Source organism: Elephas maximus, chromosome 3, assembly GCF_024166365.1.
Source record: "Elephas maximus indicus isolate mEleMax1 chromosome 3, mEleMax1 primary haplotype, whole genome shotgun sequence".
Taxonomy (NCBI): Eukaryota; Metazoa; Chordata; class Mammalia; order Proboscidea; family Elephantidae; genus Elephas; species Elephas maximus.
Genome location: NC_064821.1, coordinates 213,108,843 through 213,131,928, shown reverse-complemented (window position 1 = coordinate 213,131,928; position 23,086 = coordinate 213,108,843). Strand labels below are relative to the sequence as shown.

The window sequence follows — 23,086 nt, the reverse complement described above, 5'->3', positions numbered from 1 at the left end:
TAAATCAATAACATTAACTGACTGACCTTGGTAATTCATTGGTCCCATGATTGATAAGCCAGTGTCTAAGCTTTGACTACAGACCCCTAAAACTTTATAGATTTTTCCAGAGTATTCATAATTTAACAGGATAGTCTAACAACCACACACTCTGTAAACCGCTTTGTGTCTTAGGCCAAAGGAGTGCCTTAGTCTCTCGTTCTTCAAGTAAACTTACAGTCAAGATTACAAAACTAGGACTGACTGGAAGATGAAAAGTTTTACCTTCCTGTCTTTCTCTCTCATCGTCTTCCTGAGTTGGTGACTATGAAAATATGCTGAGCCCAAAATAGCAGCTGTCACTGCCAGGCCTGCCTCAGTCGTTTCCAAGCCAAAGGCGAAGTGACAGACACCCCTTTACAAGTCTAAGGTTTGTAAACATCCAATGAAATGACTCCCTACAGTCAATTATTTCTGCAGAAAGCAGGCCAGATAATGTGGTAATTAAACTGAGGACTGATGGAAACTGTAAAATAGGAGACTATTCTGCTCTCCAGTGTTCTAGTGAGTGCCTTTTATGCATTTAATTAAAAAAAAATGCTTAAGAGTGTAATTAAAAAGAATTTCCTCTTCATTGAAAAGCATATTTAAAATTTTCTCATGAAGACAGTATATGGAAAAGGAAGGAGAAACTTAGTTTCCCAGCATTTTCGTACAGTCAGTATGATTTCCTTATTTTAAGTATAATGAACTCTGAAATCAAAACACAACTGTATTCAAATGTAAGCACAGAAGACATCCCAAAGCTAGAATATCCTGTAGTCAAGACTCACTTGCCTGTGGGGTAGGTATTCACTTCACGGTGAATATGATGTCTGCAGCACATTTTTACCCTTTAGCTCCTCTGGCTGGCCACCAACACACCTTGATTTACTCATTCATTCATCAGTGCCTGAGCCACCAATCAGGCATTGTTCTAGTTAATTGTCACGCAGCAGTAAACAGGAAATACTTTCCCACACACCTCTCCTGGTCGCCTAATAGATATGCACTTAGGGACAGACAAAAGTTCTGATGTAAAGGAACAAACTGGAATCTGGAGCTAATGGGCAGAGCTCTGAATGCTTCCCAAAGGAAAATGCAAGCTGTTGAATTACTTGTAGCGCTTCATTTTAAATGAGTCTTGCGTGCAAATAATCGCTGTTTCTCCCAGTATTTGGCGCCACAGATACAAAGGCAAACAAATAAAAAAACACAATAAATGTTTAGATCATCTGTGAGGGTCTCAGGAATTTTGGGGAAAAATTAAAAACTGAGGGAAACCAAGCCAGAAAATTACAAAGTAGAGTGAAACTGGAAGAGTTAGTGACTAAAAATAGCTTCTGCTACACAGCATAAATCCTTTTCATTTCTCTTTGTTAAAACACGTGATATTTTACCTATTAAATATTCATCTGGATGAATCTGCAAACTCTTTTGAAAATGAAAATATCTCAGGGGGTTGTTAAGAACTGTTAGTCATTCACACTCTGCTCATATGAGCTACGTAAGACTTTAATGAAATGTAAACTGAGAAACACTGTAATGGCAGCACGGCAGAGGAGTTAAGAGCTTAGATTCTGGAGCCAGATGGCCTAAGTTTGAATCCTAACTCTACTACTAACAAATGTGCCATCTTGAGTAACTAGTTTAAACTCTCAGTGCCTCGGTTTCCTCATCTGCAAAATGGGAATAGTAGTCAAAACCACCCTACAAGGTTGTTGAAAAGCTTAGTTAGTATACATAAAGCACTTAAAACAGTGCCGGGACTTGCACTTCTGACTGACTAAGATGAAGTAAAAACAAAACAAAACGAACTTGTTGCCATTGATTCTGACTCATAGCAACCCTATAGGGCAGCATAGAACTGCCCCATACGATTTCCAAGAAGCTGCTGGTGGATTCAAACTGCTGAACTTTTGGTTAGCAGCCTGAGCTCTTAACCACTGCACCACAGGTACTGAATTTACCCTCCCACCTAAAACAACCAAAAACAAACAAATGAAACATATGAAGCAATGGGTTGAAGACACAGAATATCAGGTAACAGAAGGGAGGAATCCCTGAGAGACAAGGAACCCAGCCAGGTCTCTGATTGTCCCAGTTTACAGCCTTAGGGAAGTTTCCTGGCCATAGCACAGGTAGGAAAACCCAGATGGAGCTTGGAGGACTCTCTAAATTGAGGAGATGGAGCTGAGAGTATGAAGAACAAGGGAACTAGAAGTGCCTGGCAAAATACAAGAAAGAAGAGAACCGCACAGAAGAAGAACCAGTGATGTCAGCAGAAGGTCCCTCTTGAATATTTGGCAGATCAGCACACTCATGTGACGAAACTACACGAGGCCAAGGAAAGAACAATCCAAAATCATCAAAGAGTATGTCTTAGTTACCTCATGCTGGTGTAACACAAACACCACAAGTGCGTGGCTTTAAAGAACAGAAACTTATTTCGTTACAGTTCTGGAGGCTAGATGTCCAAATCGGGGTCTCAGCCATGTTGATTCCTTCCCTGAGAGTAGCCATGGATGTTCCTTGGTTCCTTGGCATTCTTTGGCATTCCTTGGCTTGTAGACGATCCTCACATGATGTCTGTCTTCTCCCATGTGTGTGTCTCTGTGTCTATTTTGGTCTTTTTTATAACTCAAGTGATTGGGTTTTGGATCCAACTTATACTTGTATGACCTCATAACAGAAGACTCTATTTCCAAACAGGATCGCATCCACAGGTACAAGGGTCAGGTATTCAATACATATTTTGGGGGACCACAATTCAATCCATAACAGTACAGTACACAACACTTACACAGGACTGGAAATAGTGCCTAGTTCCACCAGTCAGACTGGAAAACCTCACAATTCACAGAATATCTGGTGGAGTATTCAGAAGAGTATTGCCTCAGTAATGGTAGATATTTAGCCCTTGATTAAACATTTCTCTGGTCCTACCTAACAAATTCTAAAAATCAGACTCAAAAAGGTCAAACTATTTCCAAGTAACTTAACAGCAGTTCAGAACAAAACTCAAGAATATTTATAGGAAAACAAAATAGCACCTAAGAACATAAAAATTACAAGACCTTGTAACAAATCAAAGATTACCATGGATGTAAAGAAGTAGGAAAATATGAATCACAGTGAGAAGAAAATTTAATCAAACAAAGCTGACCTAAAACTCGGCCATCCAAGGGACAGCAATTGGTCTCTATTCACCTGGAGCAACAGAGGAAGGAGGAGAGTCAAGTATCGGAGGAGGATATGAAATGAGTGGCTAATTGCCTCCATGAACAATTGCCTCCTTTGCCATGAGACCAGAAGAACTGGATGGTGCCCAACTACAATTACTGAACATTTTGATCAAGGATTCTATTGCAGACTCTTGATCAAAAGGGTGGAAATGCAGAACAGAATTTCAAATTCTCATCAAATTCAGAATTTCTAGACACATGGAGGCTGAATAAATCCCTGAAACTATTGCCCGAAGACAATCTTTAATAAAACCTTAAACCAAAAATATCCGCTGAAGTCTTCTTAAAACCAGAGTTTAGCTTAATTAGTGAAGAATGTCCACCTTGAGCATTATGCTCTTTTTAGATGTATTTATATGGGATAAATTGACAAGAGCAACTCAAAAAATTAGATAGGAACCTTAGGGGTGAGTTTATGTTAATTGGGAGGAAAAACTCAGAAAAGAAGGGTGAGAATGGTTGTACAACTTGAAGAATGTGACAAATGTCACTGAATTTACATGTAGAAACTTGAATTTGTATATGTTTTTGCTGAGTATATTCTCAACAACAAAAATAAATTAAGAAAAAAAAAAACTGACCTAAAACTAACATCATAATCAGCAGACAAGGACATTAATATTTATCATTACTGTACTCCATATGTTAAAAAAATTAAGCAGAGATATCAAAGATATAAATAGAACTCAAAAAAGTATTCAATAAAATCCATTATCCACTTCTGATAAAAGCTCTCAGGAGAGTTAGAAAGGAATTTCATCACCCTGAATAAGGGCATCTATGAAAAACCTAAAATATCATACTTAATGGTGAAAGACTTTATGCTTTTCCCCTAAAATCAGAAACAAAAGAGATCATCTAACAATTTTTCTCTTCAGCATTGCACTGATGGGTCTATAAGGCTAGAAAAAGAAATAAAAGGTATATAGATTGGAAAGAAAGAAGTAAAGCTGTCTTTATTTTGCACACATGATCACTTATGTAGGAAACGCAATGGAATCTATAAGAAAAATGTTACTGTAATTAATAAGTGTGCTTATCAAGGTTGAAGGATATAAGATTGATAAACATAAGTCAATTTTATCTCTATATACTAGTCACAAATTTTGAAAATTGAAATAAAAAACTATTCACAGAAGCATCACAAATTATGAACTACTTAGGGATACATCTGACAAAGGTATGCAAGACCTATACACTGAAAACTACAGAACATCGCTGAAATACTATTTTAAGGCTTTACCAAAAAAAAAAAAAAGGGACAACCTGCTTCTTCTCAACCTATTTTTAACATTAAAATTTAGTAAACAATGAGATCACAGATGCAATATTAATAAATAATGAATGGGGTGTTACTCATCATCACAGAAATTTACACTAGAAAGGAATTTCAAAATATGGGAATGTTTCAAGCCAACATTTGACTCAGAAAGGTTTATTTTTTAATAAAAACATGAGTGACAAACATGCTGTGATATACTGCATGAATAAAAGATGCAGTCCCTGATCTTGTGCAGCTACTACCTAATAGAGGGAAATAGAAAATAAACAAGTATAATTAATGTTATAAAAGCAATAGCACTAATTATATTTGTTTGTCTGTTTTCCCTGATGGTGCAGTGGTTGAGAGCTATGGCTGCTAAGCAAAAGTGGGCATTTTGATTCCATCAGCTGCTCCTTGGAAATCCTATGGGACAGTTCTACTCTGTCATATTGGGTCATTATGAGTTGGAATTGACTCAATGGCAACGGGTTTGGTTTGGTTATAAAAGCAATAAAGAATAAAAAATGGGGGCAGGGGTATGCTATTTGGATTAAATGGTCACAGAATTGTTACCGGTGCCCCAACGCCTTTAATTAAATAAGCTTCTTGCCTCTCACTGGTCAAAAATGAACAGGTAAGGCACGGAGAATTTTCCACACAAGAAAAGCTTTATTGAAGAGGTTTGCAAGCAGAGATGAGGAGGGCCTAGGCAACTTTTACCCCCATCTCCCAGAACAAAGGATTTGCATGGGTTTTAAAAGGTTTTTGAGTGGTGTGGGAGGGGGAGGATTTATGTTTATTCATAGGTATAGGCGGGATTTTCCAGCAAGTAGCCCATCTGGGCAGGGATTCGTTAACTACTGTGTGCATGCAGCAGCTTTCTAAGATGGCTTTAAGACGGCTCCTGTCCCGGAGGCTTCTGGGATTCAAAGCAGTACTTATTATGGGGTGATGCGCCTGCACAGTCCCTCCTGTGGTGCCAGTTAGATTCCTATCTCGGGTACTTGCATCAGGCAGAAGTCATCCGTCAGTCACCTTGGTCACCTTGCTGATGTCTGCATGCTCCAGGGACCAGATCAGGCCAGTCCTTCTGAAAAACATCTTACAAGGGAGTACATTGTTCCTTCTTTCCTTATCACACATTCCAGGATGGGAGTTTTGCATTAGCCAAACACATAGTATTGTAAGTAAGTTGTAAGTTGCAGGTATTGCAGGGCTCCTTGCCTAGGGGCTCAGCCCCTGTTTCTTCCCTATCTCAGAACGTCTAAGTGGACAGTTAGGCCAAAACCTGAAGAATCAGAAGGAACCAGCCAGATAAGGGAAAGACTGATAGTCAAATGGAACATTTGGGAAGAACTTGGGTAGGGTAGATGGGGCCGGGGATGTTCTAAAATCCAATAAGCCAACTCAGCTGGACTAAGCGTATAGGGAAAGAGAGCCTATTAGTCACACAAACTGAGGTAGGCAGGGGTCAAGTAATGAGAGTTTATTCGAAGTGTGATGGGAAGCCATTTAACAGTTTTACCCAGACTACAAACATGATTAGATTTTTATTTTTAAAACATTACTCTGGCTGCTCTGGTGGAGAATCAATGGGAACCAACAGTCTAAATTGTCACAGATGGTCCCCACTCTTGCCATAAACACACAAATGCTAAATAACATCATGTTCTTATTTTTAAAAAAATACAGCAAGGGCTGAAAATCCGATGCATATTTGAAGACAAGATCCCTGAAATAATATTGAAAACCAGGGAAGGACTACCCACCAGATAACAGCATTAGAAAAACTCAGCAGAGTGCTCTGGGAAAGCAGTAAGTTACCCTGCTGTCTGTGAGGAATATTAGTTTTTTTTTTTTTTTATAAAAACACTACAAAAAACTAACACCTGAGGCCTGTATCATACATGCGGTGGGACCTAAACTTATATTACAAGCTGAAAAGTCCTTCAGGAAAACTGGAACTTTTAGGGCCCAGCAAAATCACTTTGTAGAGACTCTTAACCCAGGGCATGGAACACTCTTACAGAATAAAGAACTTCTTTGAAGATCAACTCCCAACAAAAATTTTATACATCGTTTGAAGAAACCAGCCACGGTGAAGGAGAGCCAACAGAAACAACACGAGGAATCTTACAAACTGGAAATTATAATTTTACACAGATGGACTTTATTGTCTTTCACTCCATCTCACCTACACTTTGGTTCTCACTTAAGGCCAACACGCAACCTCTAAAGCACCACAATTTCCCTGTTAAGACTATTGACAATTCTTGAAATTTACCCAAACTGAAGAGGTTTAGGTGTAAAATCCAACATGGGGTAGATAAAGTGGTTCTGCAATGGGAGGTGAGCTAGAGGGCTGTTGCTTATAAACGGGAAACTGCATTAACTATACCAGACAGCCCCAGCTAATATCCTGGAGCTAATTTATACCTTTGTTTTAATGTATTTAGTCAGTGTTCAAAAACTGGATGAAATGTGTCCTTCAGTCCTTTTGGATGACATTTTAACTTTAGAATGTCACAGAAAAGTTCACATTTACAATGAAGCATCTGTGGCATCCCCAAATTTCAGAAATCATTTCAAATATTACAGAGAAATTTCCAAACATCCTTTACCTTTTGATCACCGATCTAAGCCTGAAAGATTCATTTCGATTATCTTCTTGGTGTGCTGTATTTTCCAGTCTATTTCTTTTATTTCAATTTGTTTAAATGGTATTGACGCACTAGAGCTAAAAGTCACATCTGAGATTTTTAAATGTAAGCCAAAATAATTTTTTTTTAATGCAAAACAGAGAAGAGAAACATGAAAAATGGGATAACTGGCCTTGCTCTTTGAAATCACTCTAACCTGCATGCACTTTGACAATGGGTGCATCTTTTGATCTTCGCAGATCTCCTTAAAACAAGAGAACGGAAGCCCTGACAAGTGTTCAAGGCAGAACCAGAAAGTCGGTATCAGGCTCCAGGCAGGGGAATCCTCAGAAATGTTTTCACATCTCCAGCGTCGACTTTTACATTGTCTTGTGTGGACATAAGAAGAGATGGGAGAACAGTTAAGGGGAGAGATTTATGAAATGCATGAAGAGAAAGGCTGCACATTCGCGACAATTATTCGCAACCACAGGCAGCAGAAAGACATCTGGGGGACGCGCTACGGCCTGCGAGAGACCTGGGTCTTCAGAGAAACCCTGTTGAACGTGTCCGTCCTCTGTCCATCTGTTAGATGCAGCCCTCCTAAACATTTCTTCATAAACGAAGCCTAAATCGGATCGCTTTTTTTTTTTTTAGGACGTATAACTCCAGCGCAGCTCACCGTCTAGCCTTCGAAGCCACGCTCTGCAAACCACGGCTGGCCCCCTCCCGGCCACCAGTGCAGGCTCCGCCCCAGAGTTTACAGAGGACCCCGACAGGCAGCCATTACGCCCGTCCCTTTCCGCCACCGACTAGTAGCCGCTTCCTAACTGCCTGTTTATCACCACACCTAGCCCCAACGCCATCTCCCCCTTATCTCTCCCAGCAACTAACCCCAGGAATTAGAAAAAGGGAGAGAGAGTAGAGCCAGGCCAAAGGATAGTAGTGTTTGCTTGGCCAAGGTTTCCTTAGACAGTTTTTCCGGCATTGCCAGAGGCAGCCTCGAAGGGGGCCGAACCCTGCAGCAGGGCCTTCTGTCTGGAGCCCGACGCGCTGATTGGCTGGTCGGCTGCCGTCGGGGAAGAACCCGGATGTGGCTGGGAGGTAACGTTGGCACTCCGGGTGTCTGAAGTTTGCGCGCTGTAGGGGTACGGGCAGTCCGGGCAAATGGCGCAGGCTTGGGCAGGCTTTTCTGAGGAGGAGCTGAGGCGGCTAAAGCAGACTAAAGGTAACGGGACGTGCCTGCAGAGGGTCAATTCTTGGATCTGTTAAGGGGAAGGGGCGGGACTGGAGCTTTTGCAGGAGAAAGGGGCGGGGAGAGGGTGTGTTTTGGGGGACAGAGTGACGGGATTGAGAGGGTTCCAGAGGTGGATGTACGTGGAGCCACGGGAGGAGAGGCAGGCCCAGGGGGCTGGGGTCTACTTTTAGGATAGAGGGTGCAGTGGCCCATTTCGGGTACCTCACTTTCTCCCTTGAAAGGAATGGAACTTGGGAGTCGAAGTGACCCTAACACTTGGTTCTCTCCTTTAGGGTGCATTGCTCCACGGATCAGTGGTGGCAGGGTTGGGGTTAGGGTGAGGGAAAGAGAAGGGGGGTGCACCATATTAGAATTATGATAAACTTATAGAAGCAGGTAATGATTAGAAAAAAGCAGAACAGAGTCTGAACACGCAAAAATTCAGCACTTTCCATAATACACCTGGATTACTGCATTCGCTTGCAGTTGCCAAATGATTTTTGTAGTTCTTTTCAACTCCGAGATTCAGCTAAATCTAAACAATTTTTGAGGGGTTAAAAAAAAATTTGAGGGGTTAGAAGTGAAATTTTATATATATAGAGAGAGAGAGAGCGATTATGTCTCTCCTATACTTTGGACATGTTATCAGGAGGGATCAGTCCCTGGAGAAGGACATCATGCTTCGTAAAATAGAGGGTCAAGAGGAAGACCCTCAGTGAGATGGATTGACACCGTGGCTGCAACAGTGGGCTCAAACATAACAACGATTTTGAGGGTGGCACAGGACTAGGCAGTGTTTCATTCTGTTGTACATGGGGTCGTTATGAGTGGGAACTAACCGGATGCCACCTGGCAAACAACAACATATACACACATATGTATAACTCATTGCCATCGAGACGATTCTGACGCATATACATACATATATACATGTGTATGTGTGTGTATGCATATATATGTATTTCTACCAACTTTGGGGTAAGCTAAAATTTTGTGCTCCCTCCTCCCTCTTACGAAGTAATCACTGAGTGGCTTTATAGTATTTTGTTTTCTTTCGATGAAGGCATGAAGTTTGCTAATACTTGGTGAGACAGTCCCAGTGATATAACTATGGTTAGCTTGTGGTTGAAATTTCATGAAGATCTGAATGGATATCCTGGTAGTGCACACCGCTTCTGGGAGCAGTTTACGCCACTCTTGGAACCATAACTTATTTTTAGTTCTTTTCAGAGTGTCTTCCTTTGGCACAGTTTAAACATGCACAGAATGAGTTTACTTCATTTAGCTGATTCACCTCAGAAAGTTAAGGTCAGGACACGTTTTACGTTAGAGGCCTTTACTCCATCTCATGTAAAGAATTTCCTTCTAGTGAGTATTGTTTTGTTTGTGATCATGTTAATGGGGAGTGATGGCTGTCCTTTTGAATGAGCAGAGCCATCTGTAATGTCCCTATAATCTTTCCACGTGGACTAGCAACTTTGATAGACTTTACTTTGGGAGAAAAATAAACCATACCGTGCCTTTTTTAGATATTTGTGAGAAAATTGGATGATGCTCAGGTAGGCTTTTTTTTTTTTTTTTTAAAGCATAGATATGAGAATGATCCAAGACTGACAAGTGGAAAAGAACGTAAATTACTAATATAGTGCCAGTGTGGATCATGTAGATTGGGGAAATTTCAACTGGTCAGTCCAAGGTAGTATAAAGGTTATACTACAGTGTGTGATTAATTGACACTGTCTAGCTTGATGTGTTCAAATTCTTTTGCTTTGTGTTTTCATTATCCATTCACTTACTCAGATTTATGGAGCCCTGGTGGCACAATGGTTAAGAAATCGGCTGCTAACCAAAAGATGGGCAGTTTGAATCCACCAGTCGCTCCTTGGGAACCCTATGGGGCAGTTCTACTCTGTCCTGTAGGGTCACTATGAGCCGGAATCGACTGGACAGCAATGGGTTTTGTTTTTTTTTTTAATGGAGTGTAAGTATCCTTTCTCTGGTCCAGTCCGAAGTTCCCAGTTATCACCTCTGATTAGGGGTACAAAGATGAACGAGACATCACCCCTGCCTTCAGAGAGCTTACATATAGCCAATGAGGAGACAGACCATTAAACAATCATAAAATGGTTTGATAGTAGATGTTGTATAAGAGCTTGCTGCAGAGCCAGGAGGGTCCTCGGTGTGCTAGGGGCTGTGGGGAGCTTGGGAAGATTTCACAAGGGTTATACATTAGTGGGGAAACCCTGGTGGCTTAGTGTTTAAGTGCTGTGGCTGCTAACCAAAGGGTTGGCACTTTGAATCCGCCAGGGGCTCCTTGGAAACTCTGTGGGGCAGTTCTACCCTGTCCTATAGGGTCGCTTTGAGTTGGAATCGACTCGACGGCAGTGGGTTTTTGGTTTCAGTATACATTGGTGGAGTGGGTTTGCCAGTGGGAAAGGACTTAATATGGAAGCAAAATTAAACAATACCTTGATTACGTAGAACTGTATTTCAAAATATCCTGCAATTTGGAATAGAGAGAGGTTGATAAGGACCTGAGTTTCAAGGCACATGGTGTGGTAGAGAGACTTTAGCGTCTGGATACCAACTCCCTAATGGATGACTACCTTGAGGACAGAGAAAACATCTTACCATTTTTATATGCCCATAGCCAAACACAGTGATTGGCATGTAGACCTCCCAGCTCTGCTTTTAAATCTTTTTGCCTTGGATTTCTTATTTGTAAAAGCAGAAGTGTTGGATCTTTAATTTTTAAGGCCTCTTCAAGCTGTTATGCAACTTAAAAATATAATTAATTAAATAATCTAGAAAGAGGGTTGCCAACAAAAATTAGGGCAATGGTACTGTAGGGACACTCATATGTACTTGGGGAAACATGATGAAGAATATTCTTAACTGTCGTTTATAGTACTAAAAAGGTGGAAATGAGGAAGTGTTCATTAACAAGAGAGTGGATAAATAGTGGCATAATCATTCTATGACTGCTGTATAGCTAGTGGGACTATATAAACTATAGCTACATGCCTTGATGTGTATACATTTCATAAATGTGTGAAAAGAGCAAGTTGCAGAAGAATATATGTATAGTCTGTTACCAGTTATATAATTTCAAAGTAATATAAAATTAACGGTATTCTTTTGGGGATATAGGAAAACCGTAAAGAAAATCAAGGAAATGAAACACAAAATTCAGGCTTACGAAGAGGCAGGGGCAAGTATGTAGAGAATTTTGAAGGTGTTGGTAGTTATGAAATCAGCTTAACCTGATTAAGCTGCAGTAACACATTTTTTTTTTTAACACATAGCTCTAAAATATCAGTGGTTTAAAATAACGAAGGTCTATTTTCCACCCTCGCTTCATATCTAGCATGGTTTGGCAGGTGATTCTGCTCTACATGGTCACTCCACACTATTTCCTGGTGTGATCATACCAGGGTTCACCATGGCAGAAAGGTTGAGAATTGAACATTGTCAGTTAAATGCTTCCAGCATAACCAAGGTGCCCATCAGTGGATGAACGGATAAATAAATTGTGACATAGTCACACAATGGAATACTCTGCAGCGAGTAAGAACATAATGATTCTGTGAAACATTTCATAACATGGAGGAACCTGGAAGGCATCATGCTTAATGAAGTCAGTCAATTGCAAGAAGACAAATATTATACGAGACCACTATTATAAGAACTCCAGATAAAGTTTAAACAGAGAAGGAAATATTCTTTGATGGTTACAAGGGTGGGGAGGGAGGGAGAAGGATATTCACTAAGTAGATAAAAAAAAAAGTAGATAGTAGACAAAAATTTTTTTAGGTGAAGGGAAGGGCAACACATAACACAGGGATAGTACAACTGGACTAAACCAAAAGCAAAGAAATTTCCTCAATACAGCCAAAAGCTTTGAAGGCCAGAGTAGCACGGACGGGAGTCTGGGGACCATGGTTTCAAGGGATGGGAGTCAGTTGGCATAACAAAATGTATTAAGAAAACGGTGTGCATTCCACTTTGATGAGAGGTGTTTGGGGTCTTAAAGGCTAGCAAGCAGCCATGTAAGATGCATAAATTGCTTTCAACCCACCTGGAGCAAAGGAGAATGAAGAACACTGACGACACAAGGTAAATATGAGCCCAAGAGACAAGAAAGGGCCACATAAACCAGAGACTCCATCAGCTTGAGACCCAAAGAACTAGATGGTGCCTGGCTACCACCGATCACTCCCCTGACAGGGAACACAACGGAGAATCCCTGATGGAGCAGGAGAACAGTGGGATGCAGATCTTAAATTCTTGTAAAAAGACCAGGCTTAATGGTCTGAGACACCAGAGGGACCCTGACGGTCATGGTCCCTGGACCCTTTCATAGCCTAAGTTTGGAACCATTCCCGAAACCAACTCTACAGACAGGGATTGGCCTGGACTATAAGATAGACAGTGGTGCTGGTGAGGAGTGAACTTTGTGTCTCAAGTAGACACATGAGACTATGTGGGTGACTCCTGTCTGGTGGCGAGATGAGAAGGAAGAGGGGGACAGGAGCTGGTTGAATGGGCACGGGGAATACAGGGTGGAGAGGAGGAAAGTGCTGTCTCATTAAGGGGAGAGCAGCTGGGAGTACACAGCGAGGTGTGTATGGCTTTTGTATGAGAGACTGACTTGATTTGTAAACTTTCACCTAAAGCACAATAAATTTAAAAAAAAAAAATGCTTCCACTAGTAAGTGACGTGTGTCACTTCTACTTACATTTTATTGAACAAAAGCAAGTCATATGACTTGAGGATCAGGAAGTACAAGTTCTCTTGTGTGTTCTAAAAGAGGGGGAAAATGTCCTTGAACAGTAGTTATGTCTACTACAGTCATGTTTTATTTCTTAAGCTAGGTTAATATTTTTATTATCCATGCACATTGGGTATACACATACATACACATACATGTATTTGATGTATGATCCATTTCATAGTGAAAATAATTGGAAAAAACAATGACAACCACATACTGTCAATTTCTAGTTAGAGAAAATATTCATAAGAGTTCTTTATTCTTGATAGTTGTTTTTCAATTTTATTTTGGAATGTACAGTTAACTTTACCCAAATTCTTGAGAGATAATCTCTAAAATCTTGAATTTAACCATTGATTTTTTTGTTATAGTACTGACGTGACTTGGTTGGGGGCTGGCCATGCTAGAAAGACCCATTGGGTGATATCAACTCTAGCTCAGGGGCAGGGCGCTGGAGGTTGAGTTTCATCACATGGACAATGATTCGCTCAATCATGCCTATGTAATAAAACCCCAATAAAAACTCTGGGTGTGAAGCCCAGGTGAGCTTCCTGGTTGGTGATAGACATCAATACATGAGAGGGTAACATGTCCTCTGAGGCATGGAAACTTGTATTTGGGGACCCTCCCAGACCTCGCCCTGTGTGTCTCTTCATTTGTATCCTTGTTGCTGTAATAAAACTGTAATAGTGAGTTTAGTGCTCTTCTGAGTTCTGTGAGTCATTCTAGTGGATCTTTGAACCTGAGGGGATAGTGAGAGCCCCCTGAAGTTTTAGCCAGAAGGTCAGAAAGGAGGGTGTCATGGGGAACCCTGAGCTTGCAACTGGTGTCTGAAGTTTTAGGCAGACTTGGCAGTCAGGAGGAATGTGCCTTTTAACTTGTGAGATTTGACCTAGCTCCTGTGGTTAGGGTCAGAAGAAGGACAGCTGCATTTGCAGTTGGTGTCAGAGAGGATATTTAAAGTTGGCCTCAAAGAAGGCAGGTAGATACCATATACTTCTAGTTTGTAACTTGTCATTTAACTTTATCTTTCAGATCAACAAATTATTATAGTCAAATTTGTCATTTTTTATATAGTCAACATTTCTGTTATCTTAAGAAATTAGTCTTCTGCAATAAGGTCTAAAAGATAATTCATTTTTATTTTCTATTAAGAATTTTTAAAAATCGTTTTTATTATATAAGATATAACAGATTCAGAAAACTACATAAAGCAGTGTATTTCATCTAAGAGATTTAAAGTGTTAATTTGACATTTAAATCCTTAATCCATTTGGAGAACTTTCTGTTCTCTTGTTTTTAATATTGTATGAGAGATGGATCCATACTGATAACCATTTTTTCCAGATCCATTTATTAAATAATGCCAGCTTTTGCTTTTGATCTGACATACTACTTTGCCATATACCAATGTTTCATACAGGCGTATCTCAGAGATATTGTAGGTTCAGTTCCAGACCACCTCAATAAAGTGAGTCATGAATTTTTTGTTTCCCAGTGCATATAAAAGTTGTTTATGCTGTTAAGTAAACAATAGCATTATGTCTAAAAAACAGTGTATATACCTTAGTTAAAAAATGTTTTATTGCTAAAAAAATGCAGACTATCATCTGCGCCTTCAACAAGTCGCAGTCTTTTTGCTGGTGGAGGGTCTTGCCTCGATGTTGATGGCTGCTGACTGGTCAGGGTGGTGGTTGCTGAAGGTTAGGGTGGCTGTGGCAATTTCTTAAAATAAGACAACGGAGAAGTATGTCACATTGATTGACTCTTCCTTTCATGAACGATTTCTCTGTAGCATGTGACACTGTTTGTTAGCATTTTACCCACAGTAGAACTTCTTTCAAAATTGGAGTCAATTGTTTCAAACCCTACTGCTGTTTTATCAACTAAGCTTGTGTAATATTCTAAATCCTTTGTTATCATTTCAGTAATGTTCACAGATCTTCACCAAGAATAGATCCCATCTCAAGAAACCACTTTCTTTGCTCAGCCGTAAGAAGCAACTCCTCATCTGTTAAAGTTTTATCATGAGATTGCAGCAATTCAGTCACATCTTCAGGCTCCACTTCTAATTCTAGTTCTCTTGCTGTTCCCACCACATCTGCAGTTACTTCCTCCACTCAGAGGCAACCATGAGGGTTGGAATCAACTTACTCTCAACTCCTGTTAATGTTGGTATTTTGATCTCATGTGAATCACGAATGTTCTTAATGACATCTACAATGGTGAATCCTTTCCAGAAGGTTTTCAATTTACTTTGCCCAGATCCATCAAAGGAATCACTATCTATGGCAGCAATATCCTTACGAAATATATTTCTTAAATAATAATACTTGAAAGTTGAAATTACTCCTTGATCGATGGGCTGTGGAATGAATGTTGTTTTAGCAGGCATGAAAACAACATTAAATCTCCTTGTATATCTCCATCAGAGCTCTAGGGTGACCAGGTGCATTGTCAGTGAACAGTAATATTTTCAAAGGGGTCGGGTCTTTTTTTCTGAGCAGTAAGCCTCAACAGTGGGGTTAAAATATTCACTAAACCAGGTTGTAAACAAACGTGCTGTCATCCAGGCTATGTTGTTCCATTTATAGAGTACACGCAGGGTAGATTTAACATAATTCCTAAGGGCCTTAGGATTTTCAGAAGGGTAAATAAGCATTGGCTTTAACTTAAAATCACCAGCTGCATTAGCCCCTGACAAGAGAGTCAGCCTGTCCTTTGAAACTTTGAAACCAGGCATTGACTTCTTTCTAGCTATGAAAACCCTAGATGGCATCTTCCAGTATAAGGCTGTTTTGTCTACATTGAAAATCTGTTTAGTGTAGCCACCTTCATCAATTATCTTAGCTAGATCTTCTGGGTAACTTGCCGTAGCTTCTACATCAGCATTTGCTGCTTCACCTTGCACTTTTATGATACGAAGATGGCTTCTTAAACCTCATGAACCAACCTCTCCTAGCTTCAGACTTTTCTTCTGCAGCTTCCTCACCTCTCTCAGCCTTCATAGAATTGAAGAGAGTTAAGGCCTTGCTCTGGTTTAGGCTTTGGCTTAAAGGAATGTCATGGCTCCTTTGATCTTCTATCCAGACCACTAAAACTTTCCCCATGTCACAATAAGGCTCATTCATGTGTTCACTGGAGTAGCACTTTTAGTTTTCTTCAAGAACTTTTCCTTTGAATTCACAACTTGGCTAACTGGCGCAAGAGGCCTGGCTCATCTCAGCTTTTGACGTGTCTTCCTCACTAAGCATAATCATTTCTTGTTTTTGATTTAAAAGGAGAGATGTGTGACTCTTCTTTCACTTGAACACTTAGAGGCTGTGGTAGAGTAATTAATTGGCCTAATTTCAGTATTGTCGTGTCTCAGGGAATAGAGAGGCCCGAGGAGAGGGAGGACCGGGAAAGAGACAGGGAACTGCTGGTTAGTGGGGCAGTCAGAACAAACACAACTTTTATTAAGTTCACTGTCTTATATGAGCATGTTCGTGGTGCCCCAAAACAATTACAATAGTAACATCAACGGTCACTAATTACAGATCCCCATAACATATAATAATAATGAAAAAGTTTGAAATATTGTGAGAATTACGAAAATGTGACACAGAGACACGAAGTGAGCGCATGCTGTTAGAGTAATGGCACCGATAGACTTGCTCAATGTAGGGTTGCCACAGACCTTCAATTTGTGAAAAATGCAGTATCTGCAAAACACAGTAGAATGAGGTGCGCCTGTATAGGTACTCATCTGTTTCTGGTGTGTCTGTCTGATTCCGTTGATCATTCTGTCTGTTGTGTACCGATACCGGAAACCCTGGTGGTGTAGTGGTTAAGAGCTATGGCTGCTAACCAAGAAGTTGCCAGTTTAAATCCACCAGGCACCCCTTAGACATCCTCTGGTGCAGTTCTAGTCCGTCTTTTAGGGTTGCTATGAGTCAGAATCGATGGCAGCGGGTTGGGTTCTTGGTACCAATACCATAGTGTCCTAAAGCTTCATATCGATTCCTGGTATCTAGTAGCTTAGTCCCCTTCTTTCTTCTTCTTCAACTTTACTTTCTATCCTTGAACTTTTATCCTTTCATGTAAGATTTTGAATAATTTAACCCAGTTGGGATTTCATGGAAAACCCGGGTGGGATTTTGATTGGAATTGCACTGAATCTTTAAGTTATATTTTCACTAATATCATGTATGTCTCCATTTATTTAGGTCTTCTTTAATATCTCTTGATAAAGTTTTAGAATTTTCCCTCTAGAAGCCTTGAGCAACCTTTTATGAGATTTATTCTTAAATTCTTTATAGTGTCTTTTCTGGTATTGCAACAATATCTTCTCCTTAATTGTGTTTTCTAGTTGTTTGCTGCTAATTTATGAAAAACACAAACGACCCAAAAGGAAAACGAACAAAAGACACGGATAGAAATTTCATAGAAAATGAATTTAAAGAGATGCTCATCACCATCAATGAGTAGAGAATTGCGAATAAAGAGCACAATGAGATACCACTTTACACCCACTGAGTTGACAAATTTAGAAGCCTGGTAATAGCATATATTGAAGAGAAGGTGCAGCCACAGCTCATCCCGTATTTCTTGAGGGAATGCATTTTGGAAAGTAACTTGACATTTCTCCTGAAGTTATACTTTATGATCTACCGGTTCTACTAGATGAATACCCAAGAGAAATTCTTTCGCATGTACAAGAGGAGACATAACAGCAAAATTCACAATAGCAGTAACCTGATACTAACCTGAATGCCCCTCAGTGGAAGAAGATGAATAGATTCTGGTTTATTCACACACTGCAGTGTTACACAGCCTTCGGAATGAGAGGCTGCAGTGACATGAACACCGTGTGTACGAGTGGCAATGTAATACGTTTAAAAAGTGATTGCATACAGCATGATGCCCTTTTTATAAAGTTAAGAAAAAAAAAACTTGTAAAGAAACATTTGTAGATGTGATATAACTTATAAAAAAGGGAAGCAAGGGAACGATGAACTCATGAGTCAGAATGATCGTTGTCTTGGGTATGGGGAGCAGGGCTTAAAAAAAAGAGGACATACCAGACATCACATACTGGTAGTCTGTTGGCTTAATTCCATCAACATGTTTGTGTGGCTTTTTTTTTTTTTTTGGTGTGTTTCTTAGTTTTCTTTCTCTTTTTTTGGCCACTTATCCAATCTTTAAATTAGATTCAAATCTTTTAAAAGTCAATTAAAAAAAATTTGGAAATTTCCAACGTTTTTAAATTAACGGTGATTAGTGAAGCATGTCAAGTGCTTCTGGTTCCCTCTCCTTCCTAACGGTGATTAGTAAAGTAGCGGCTAAGTGCTGTGGATGCTAACCAAATGGTTGGCAGTTCAAGTCCACCAGGTGCTCCTCAGAAACCCTATGGGGCGTTGCATAGGGTCAGCTATGAGTCGGAAATGACTCGATAGCACTATTTTATTTTTTATTTAGTGAAGCATGTCAAATGATTCTGGTTCCCTCTCCTTCCCAGGCATATGCCCAGCCCCTTTGTGTTTGTTTATGACTATGTACTAGTTCTGGCCAGTGAGTTGTGAGCAGAAGTGGCCTGGCACCACTGGTCAGAGCATTTAATTGCTGTAGCCAGACCTCCCTGAGTTGTAGGCAAGCCAATAAGGTAGGCTTTGTGGACATGCAGAGTATAATGGAAACTGCAGTACTGAATTTTAGAGGAACAATTGATAATTCAGCTAATAGTTGAACTGGGAGGTAAGCAGACTCTTATGACATTTTCTGATAGTGTGAATAATGATCAGAAACCAGGAGTACTGTATTTTTGCAAATAGTGTGCCCATGTAAATAATGTACACACATACAACGCACGGAAATGATGAGATTATGTTAAAAAGTTCTGGCATAGCACGCCCATGCATATACCACGCACGTCTTGTGACACTTCCAGAAGTGAATTTTGACCTCGTTCAGTAGTCCCAAAAGGTTATTTTTGATCATATTTATATAATAAAGGTATAAGCCATGGCCAAGAAGTAATGGATTGAGTTTGGTAGTATGCCGGTAATTGGAAAATAAACGATTGAAACTGTACATTTGTTTCTATGAATTTGATAATTATATCCCCGTTGCTTTTGAGTCATCAAAACCTTAAACCTACTGAAGCCTGTCCATAAAGCACATGCTGTTGGTTGGAAGTGGAAACAAAGCAAAGCCTGCACTGGCATAAATGGCACTGAGTAGCTATCAATAGGAATCTCGATTCAGCCTGCGTTGGAATAGTTATCGTTGTCCTTTTCTGACTCTGGTTTTTACTTAGAAGAGTAAAAAAAGCAAAACTGATACATGATCTTCTCTTGGCTCAACAGTGGAATGCAAAAACCTTATCCAGTCATTTTAAGTGAAGCCATTCAGCTATGTTAAACCCAGTGCCATCGAGTCGATTCTGACTCAGGGCGACCCTATAGGACAAAGCAGAACTGCCCCATAGAGTTTCCAAGGAGCCCCAGGCGGATTCGAACTGCCGACCCTTTGGTTAGGAGCAATAGCACTTAACCACTATGCCACCAGGGTTTCCAAGCTATGTTAGGTCTGCTTATTTCATAGTCTAATTATGTGTTATCCTTGGAAATCCTATAGGGCATTTCTGCTCTGCGCTATAGGGTGGCTATGAGCTGGAATCTACTCGAAGGCCATGGATTTTTATTGCTTAAGTCTACTGTTAAAATTAGTTTACATACATTAATTACAGGCTGACTAGACTTTGGGAGAATACAGCCTTGTTCTGGAACATAAAAAAGATTGAGGATTAACCAGCATTCCTGGAAATATAACTTCATTCAATTATATTTTGTATGGATAGTGTCTACGTACTTATCAAATTGCTCTAAAATCTGTTAAAATTTAAGAGAGGGGGAGCCCATTTGAAAATTCAACCAGCATTTTGTTTTAGGAGAGCAGGCAGAATCATAAATTTAAGGCATTCAGGAAGTTTAATTACCTTATTTTGTCAGAATTTGCTGATTCTTTTAGCAGCTGTCAAATTAAAACAGAAACCTTGCTTTGTGTCCTAAGGCCTAACACATTCAGACAGATTGACTTCCTATGACAGTAAATTGAGACATGGAGCAGTTTTTATTAAATGTTAACAGTATGAACTGAGAACTGTTGAAACTGTAGGAAGAGGGGTGTTTTTCTCTGGGTGTTCAAGATAGAGAAGGGAAAAACAACAAAAGAACCAACTTCTAGAATTGTTTCTTTCCAAAGTTTAATGTTAATGCTTAATATTTTCTTAGAGGAGTTATGTTTTATTGCTCACACAAAGGAATTTTTCCCACTTTCTCTTTACGTAGATCCATTTGAACCACAGCGGCGTCGGCCCATGAACAAAAGTCGACAACAACTTCTGCGAGAAAAAGCCCTTCAAGAGCAAAGCCAAAAACTTGGACTTCAAGATGGATCAACCTCATTACCTCTAGAACAGCTGCTTTCCGTTCCGAAACAGAGATTTAATACTCAAAAACCATGTTCTTCTCTTCCTGCTCCTTCTGTGGCGCGCACCTCCCCTATTGGTGATGAAAAGCAACAGGGTACTGAAAGTCAGTCAAGGGAAGTGGGGCTCGAGAATTCTCATGATGTAAACCTCAATAAGAAAGTCGAGGTTCCACCTCCAAAGCCAGATTGCAAATTGGAGAAAAAGAAAATGGAATTGTTAGTAAGTCTGTACATCCATGAGATTTTCCTCGCATTTAACCTTTTTTTTTTTTTTCTGTTGGGCTTTGAGGAAATACAGGTTTTAACATTTCCTGCATTTTATATTGAAACCTAGAAATCTGAAAAATAAACTGTTGAAAGATAACTACCACCTAAATGTATTACGTGCCGGGCATTGTTTATGTTATTATGTCATGTAGACTTCACAACAGCTTTGCGATGGATGTTAATTATTTTCACTTTACAGATGAGGTCTCTGGGATTCAGAGAAGATGTTATCTTCCAGAGCTAGTATGCCCACTCTTCATTTATCAACACAGGTCATTCTATGAAAATTGGGGTTATGAGAAAATGGAGGATTAGTGACCACAGCAGAGAATCACTACATCATTATGTAACAGCTAAATTACATCATTACACAATGGCCAAACCACTGAGAATCATGGCCCAACCAAGCTGTCACATAACCATCACAGCCAGCTTTACTCTTGCCCAGCACCTCGGCGTTTGTTTCTGCCAGACGTACATCGGTAACGCACAAAATAGTTTGGATAGTAGATTTGTTTTACTATCGTAAATACAAAATGTTGGATAACAAGGTAGCTGACCTCTTTATCCGACATTTCACATTTACGATGGTAGTAAAAAATCTATCCAGCTATTTTTGTGCATTACTGACGTATGGCAGTAATGAATGCTGAGTCAAGATTAACGCTGGCTGTGATGGCTGAAGTTATGTGTCAACTCGGCTGGACCGTGATTCTCAGTGGTTCAGCAGTTACGTAATCTGATTTGATGGTTATGTAATGATGTAGTCATTTTCCATTTTGTGATCTGATGTCATCTTCTGTTTTTGCATAATGCCGATTTTTACATAATGACCTGGTCTTTGGAACTTAATGGTGTCGATAAGTGAGGAGTGGGTGTCTATTTAATTTTGTGTTTGTAGTAGAAACCGCTTACCTACATAATTTAGGTATATTCTTGTGGAATTTACCATTCTGTGACTTGTGAATTCTTATAATCAGAATTTTTTTGTTTTAGAATATATGTTGTAATATCTGCTCATTTCTTTGTTTCCACCAGATTTATCACTCATTAGGGAGAAAGGATGGCATTTGTTTCTGTTTTCTATTTCTTGAGTCTTTTTCAAAGTATTTTTTTAATCTCTTAAATATTTTTTTAATCTCTGCTGACCCAGATCTGCACTATGAGTTTAAATTTTTCCCTTCCCGCAAGGGGTTTACACATAAGAAATCATTTTGACAGGAGATAATAAAGTCCTATGCACTGTGAAACGAAAATTGTATAAGTATGTATAAATAGATGTAAGTACTTTTAAGGCTGGTTTACCAGCAATCATCTAAGACAGGTGGTAGGTGAGTTTAAACTGAGCTGAATAATTTAGATGGAATGTCTTTAGAAAATTATTCTCTTTTTAGGTACTTGGGAAATTTTTCATAATAGACATGTAATCTGAGGAACTTTTATGGAAAGGGGAAATTATGAGGTTTTAAGACAGGGAAAGGGAAGCTATATCTCTTAGAGAAGCTCAGAGATGTTATCTGACTTCTCTGGAAGAGGCAAACGACCAGAGAATAGTCAAGAATTAAGCAAGAAAAGTAGGCCTTCGACCCCTAACTGCCTGCCTAGCCAGTTTCCTGATAAAGCAGGATATCACCAAGGCCTCTGAGGGAGACATGTCCAGATCAAAATAATGGTTATAGAAACCCAGGTGTCAACACTAAGACCATTGGGGATAGAGTGCTGATGGAGATGAGACTGAGGTGAGAAGCCTGCCTGTGGTAGTGTATGTGAGAGGTGGCCAGTGCCAGCACTGAAGTGGAAGCTGTGGGAATGGTGAGAAAGGGACAGCTCTGAAAGTCGTAACTAAGTGTGGGGATAAAGAAAGATCTTGGATATAATGACTGTAAGAAGTGACAGTAGTAGGAGTAGACAGCTTTGCTGTTACCTTGTTTAATTCAAGTTGACATCAAGTTCAGTATTTATGAGAAATTTTAATATGCTTTCGGAGTTGAACAGATTGGGTGCTAATTCATGTTTTTAGTTAGGTCTTCGAGGTTTTTCTTTAGCCCAGAATTCTTTCAAGTCTTAGTTAATAGTGTTTCACTCTGTTTAGAAGTGTTGAAGAGTTGGAAAGAAATGAGCAAATTGAAGGGAAATATGTGAAATAAACATTGGTTATTGTCTTAAAG

The 23,086-nt window shown here is 39.7% G+C and overlaps 1 protein-coding gene across 1 annotated transcript in view; it reads left to right on the top strand.

Moving 5' to 3' along the window:
* The first annotated feature begins 8,248 nt into the window (after positions 1 to 8,248).
* The window catches only part of GORAB (golgin, RAB6 interacting), a 31,564-nt gene continuing 16,726 nt past the window's right edge, over positions 8,249 to 23,086 (top strand). Inside the window, exons 1-2 of the mRNA XM_049881255.1 lie at positions 8,249 to 8,394; positions 20,510 to 20,867. Of these exons, the coding sequence (XP_049737212.1) occupies positions 8,334 to 8,394; positions 20,510 to 20,867 (419 nt within the window). The 5' untranslated portion in view covers positions 8,249 to 8,333. The remainder of the gene's footprint in view (positions 8,395 to 20,509; positions 20,868 to 23,086) is intronic.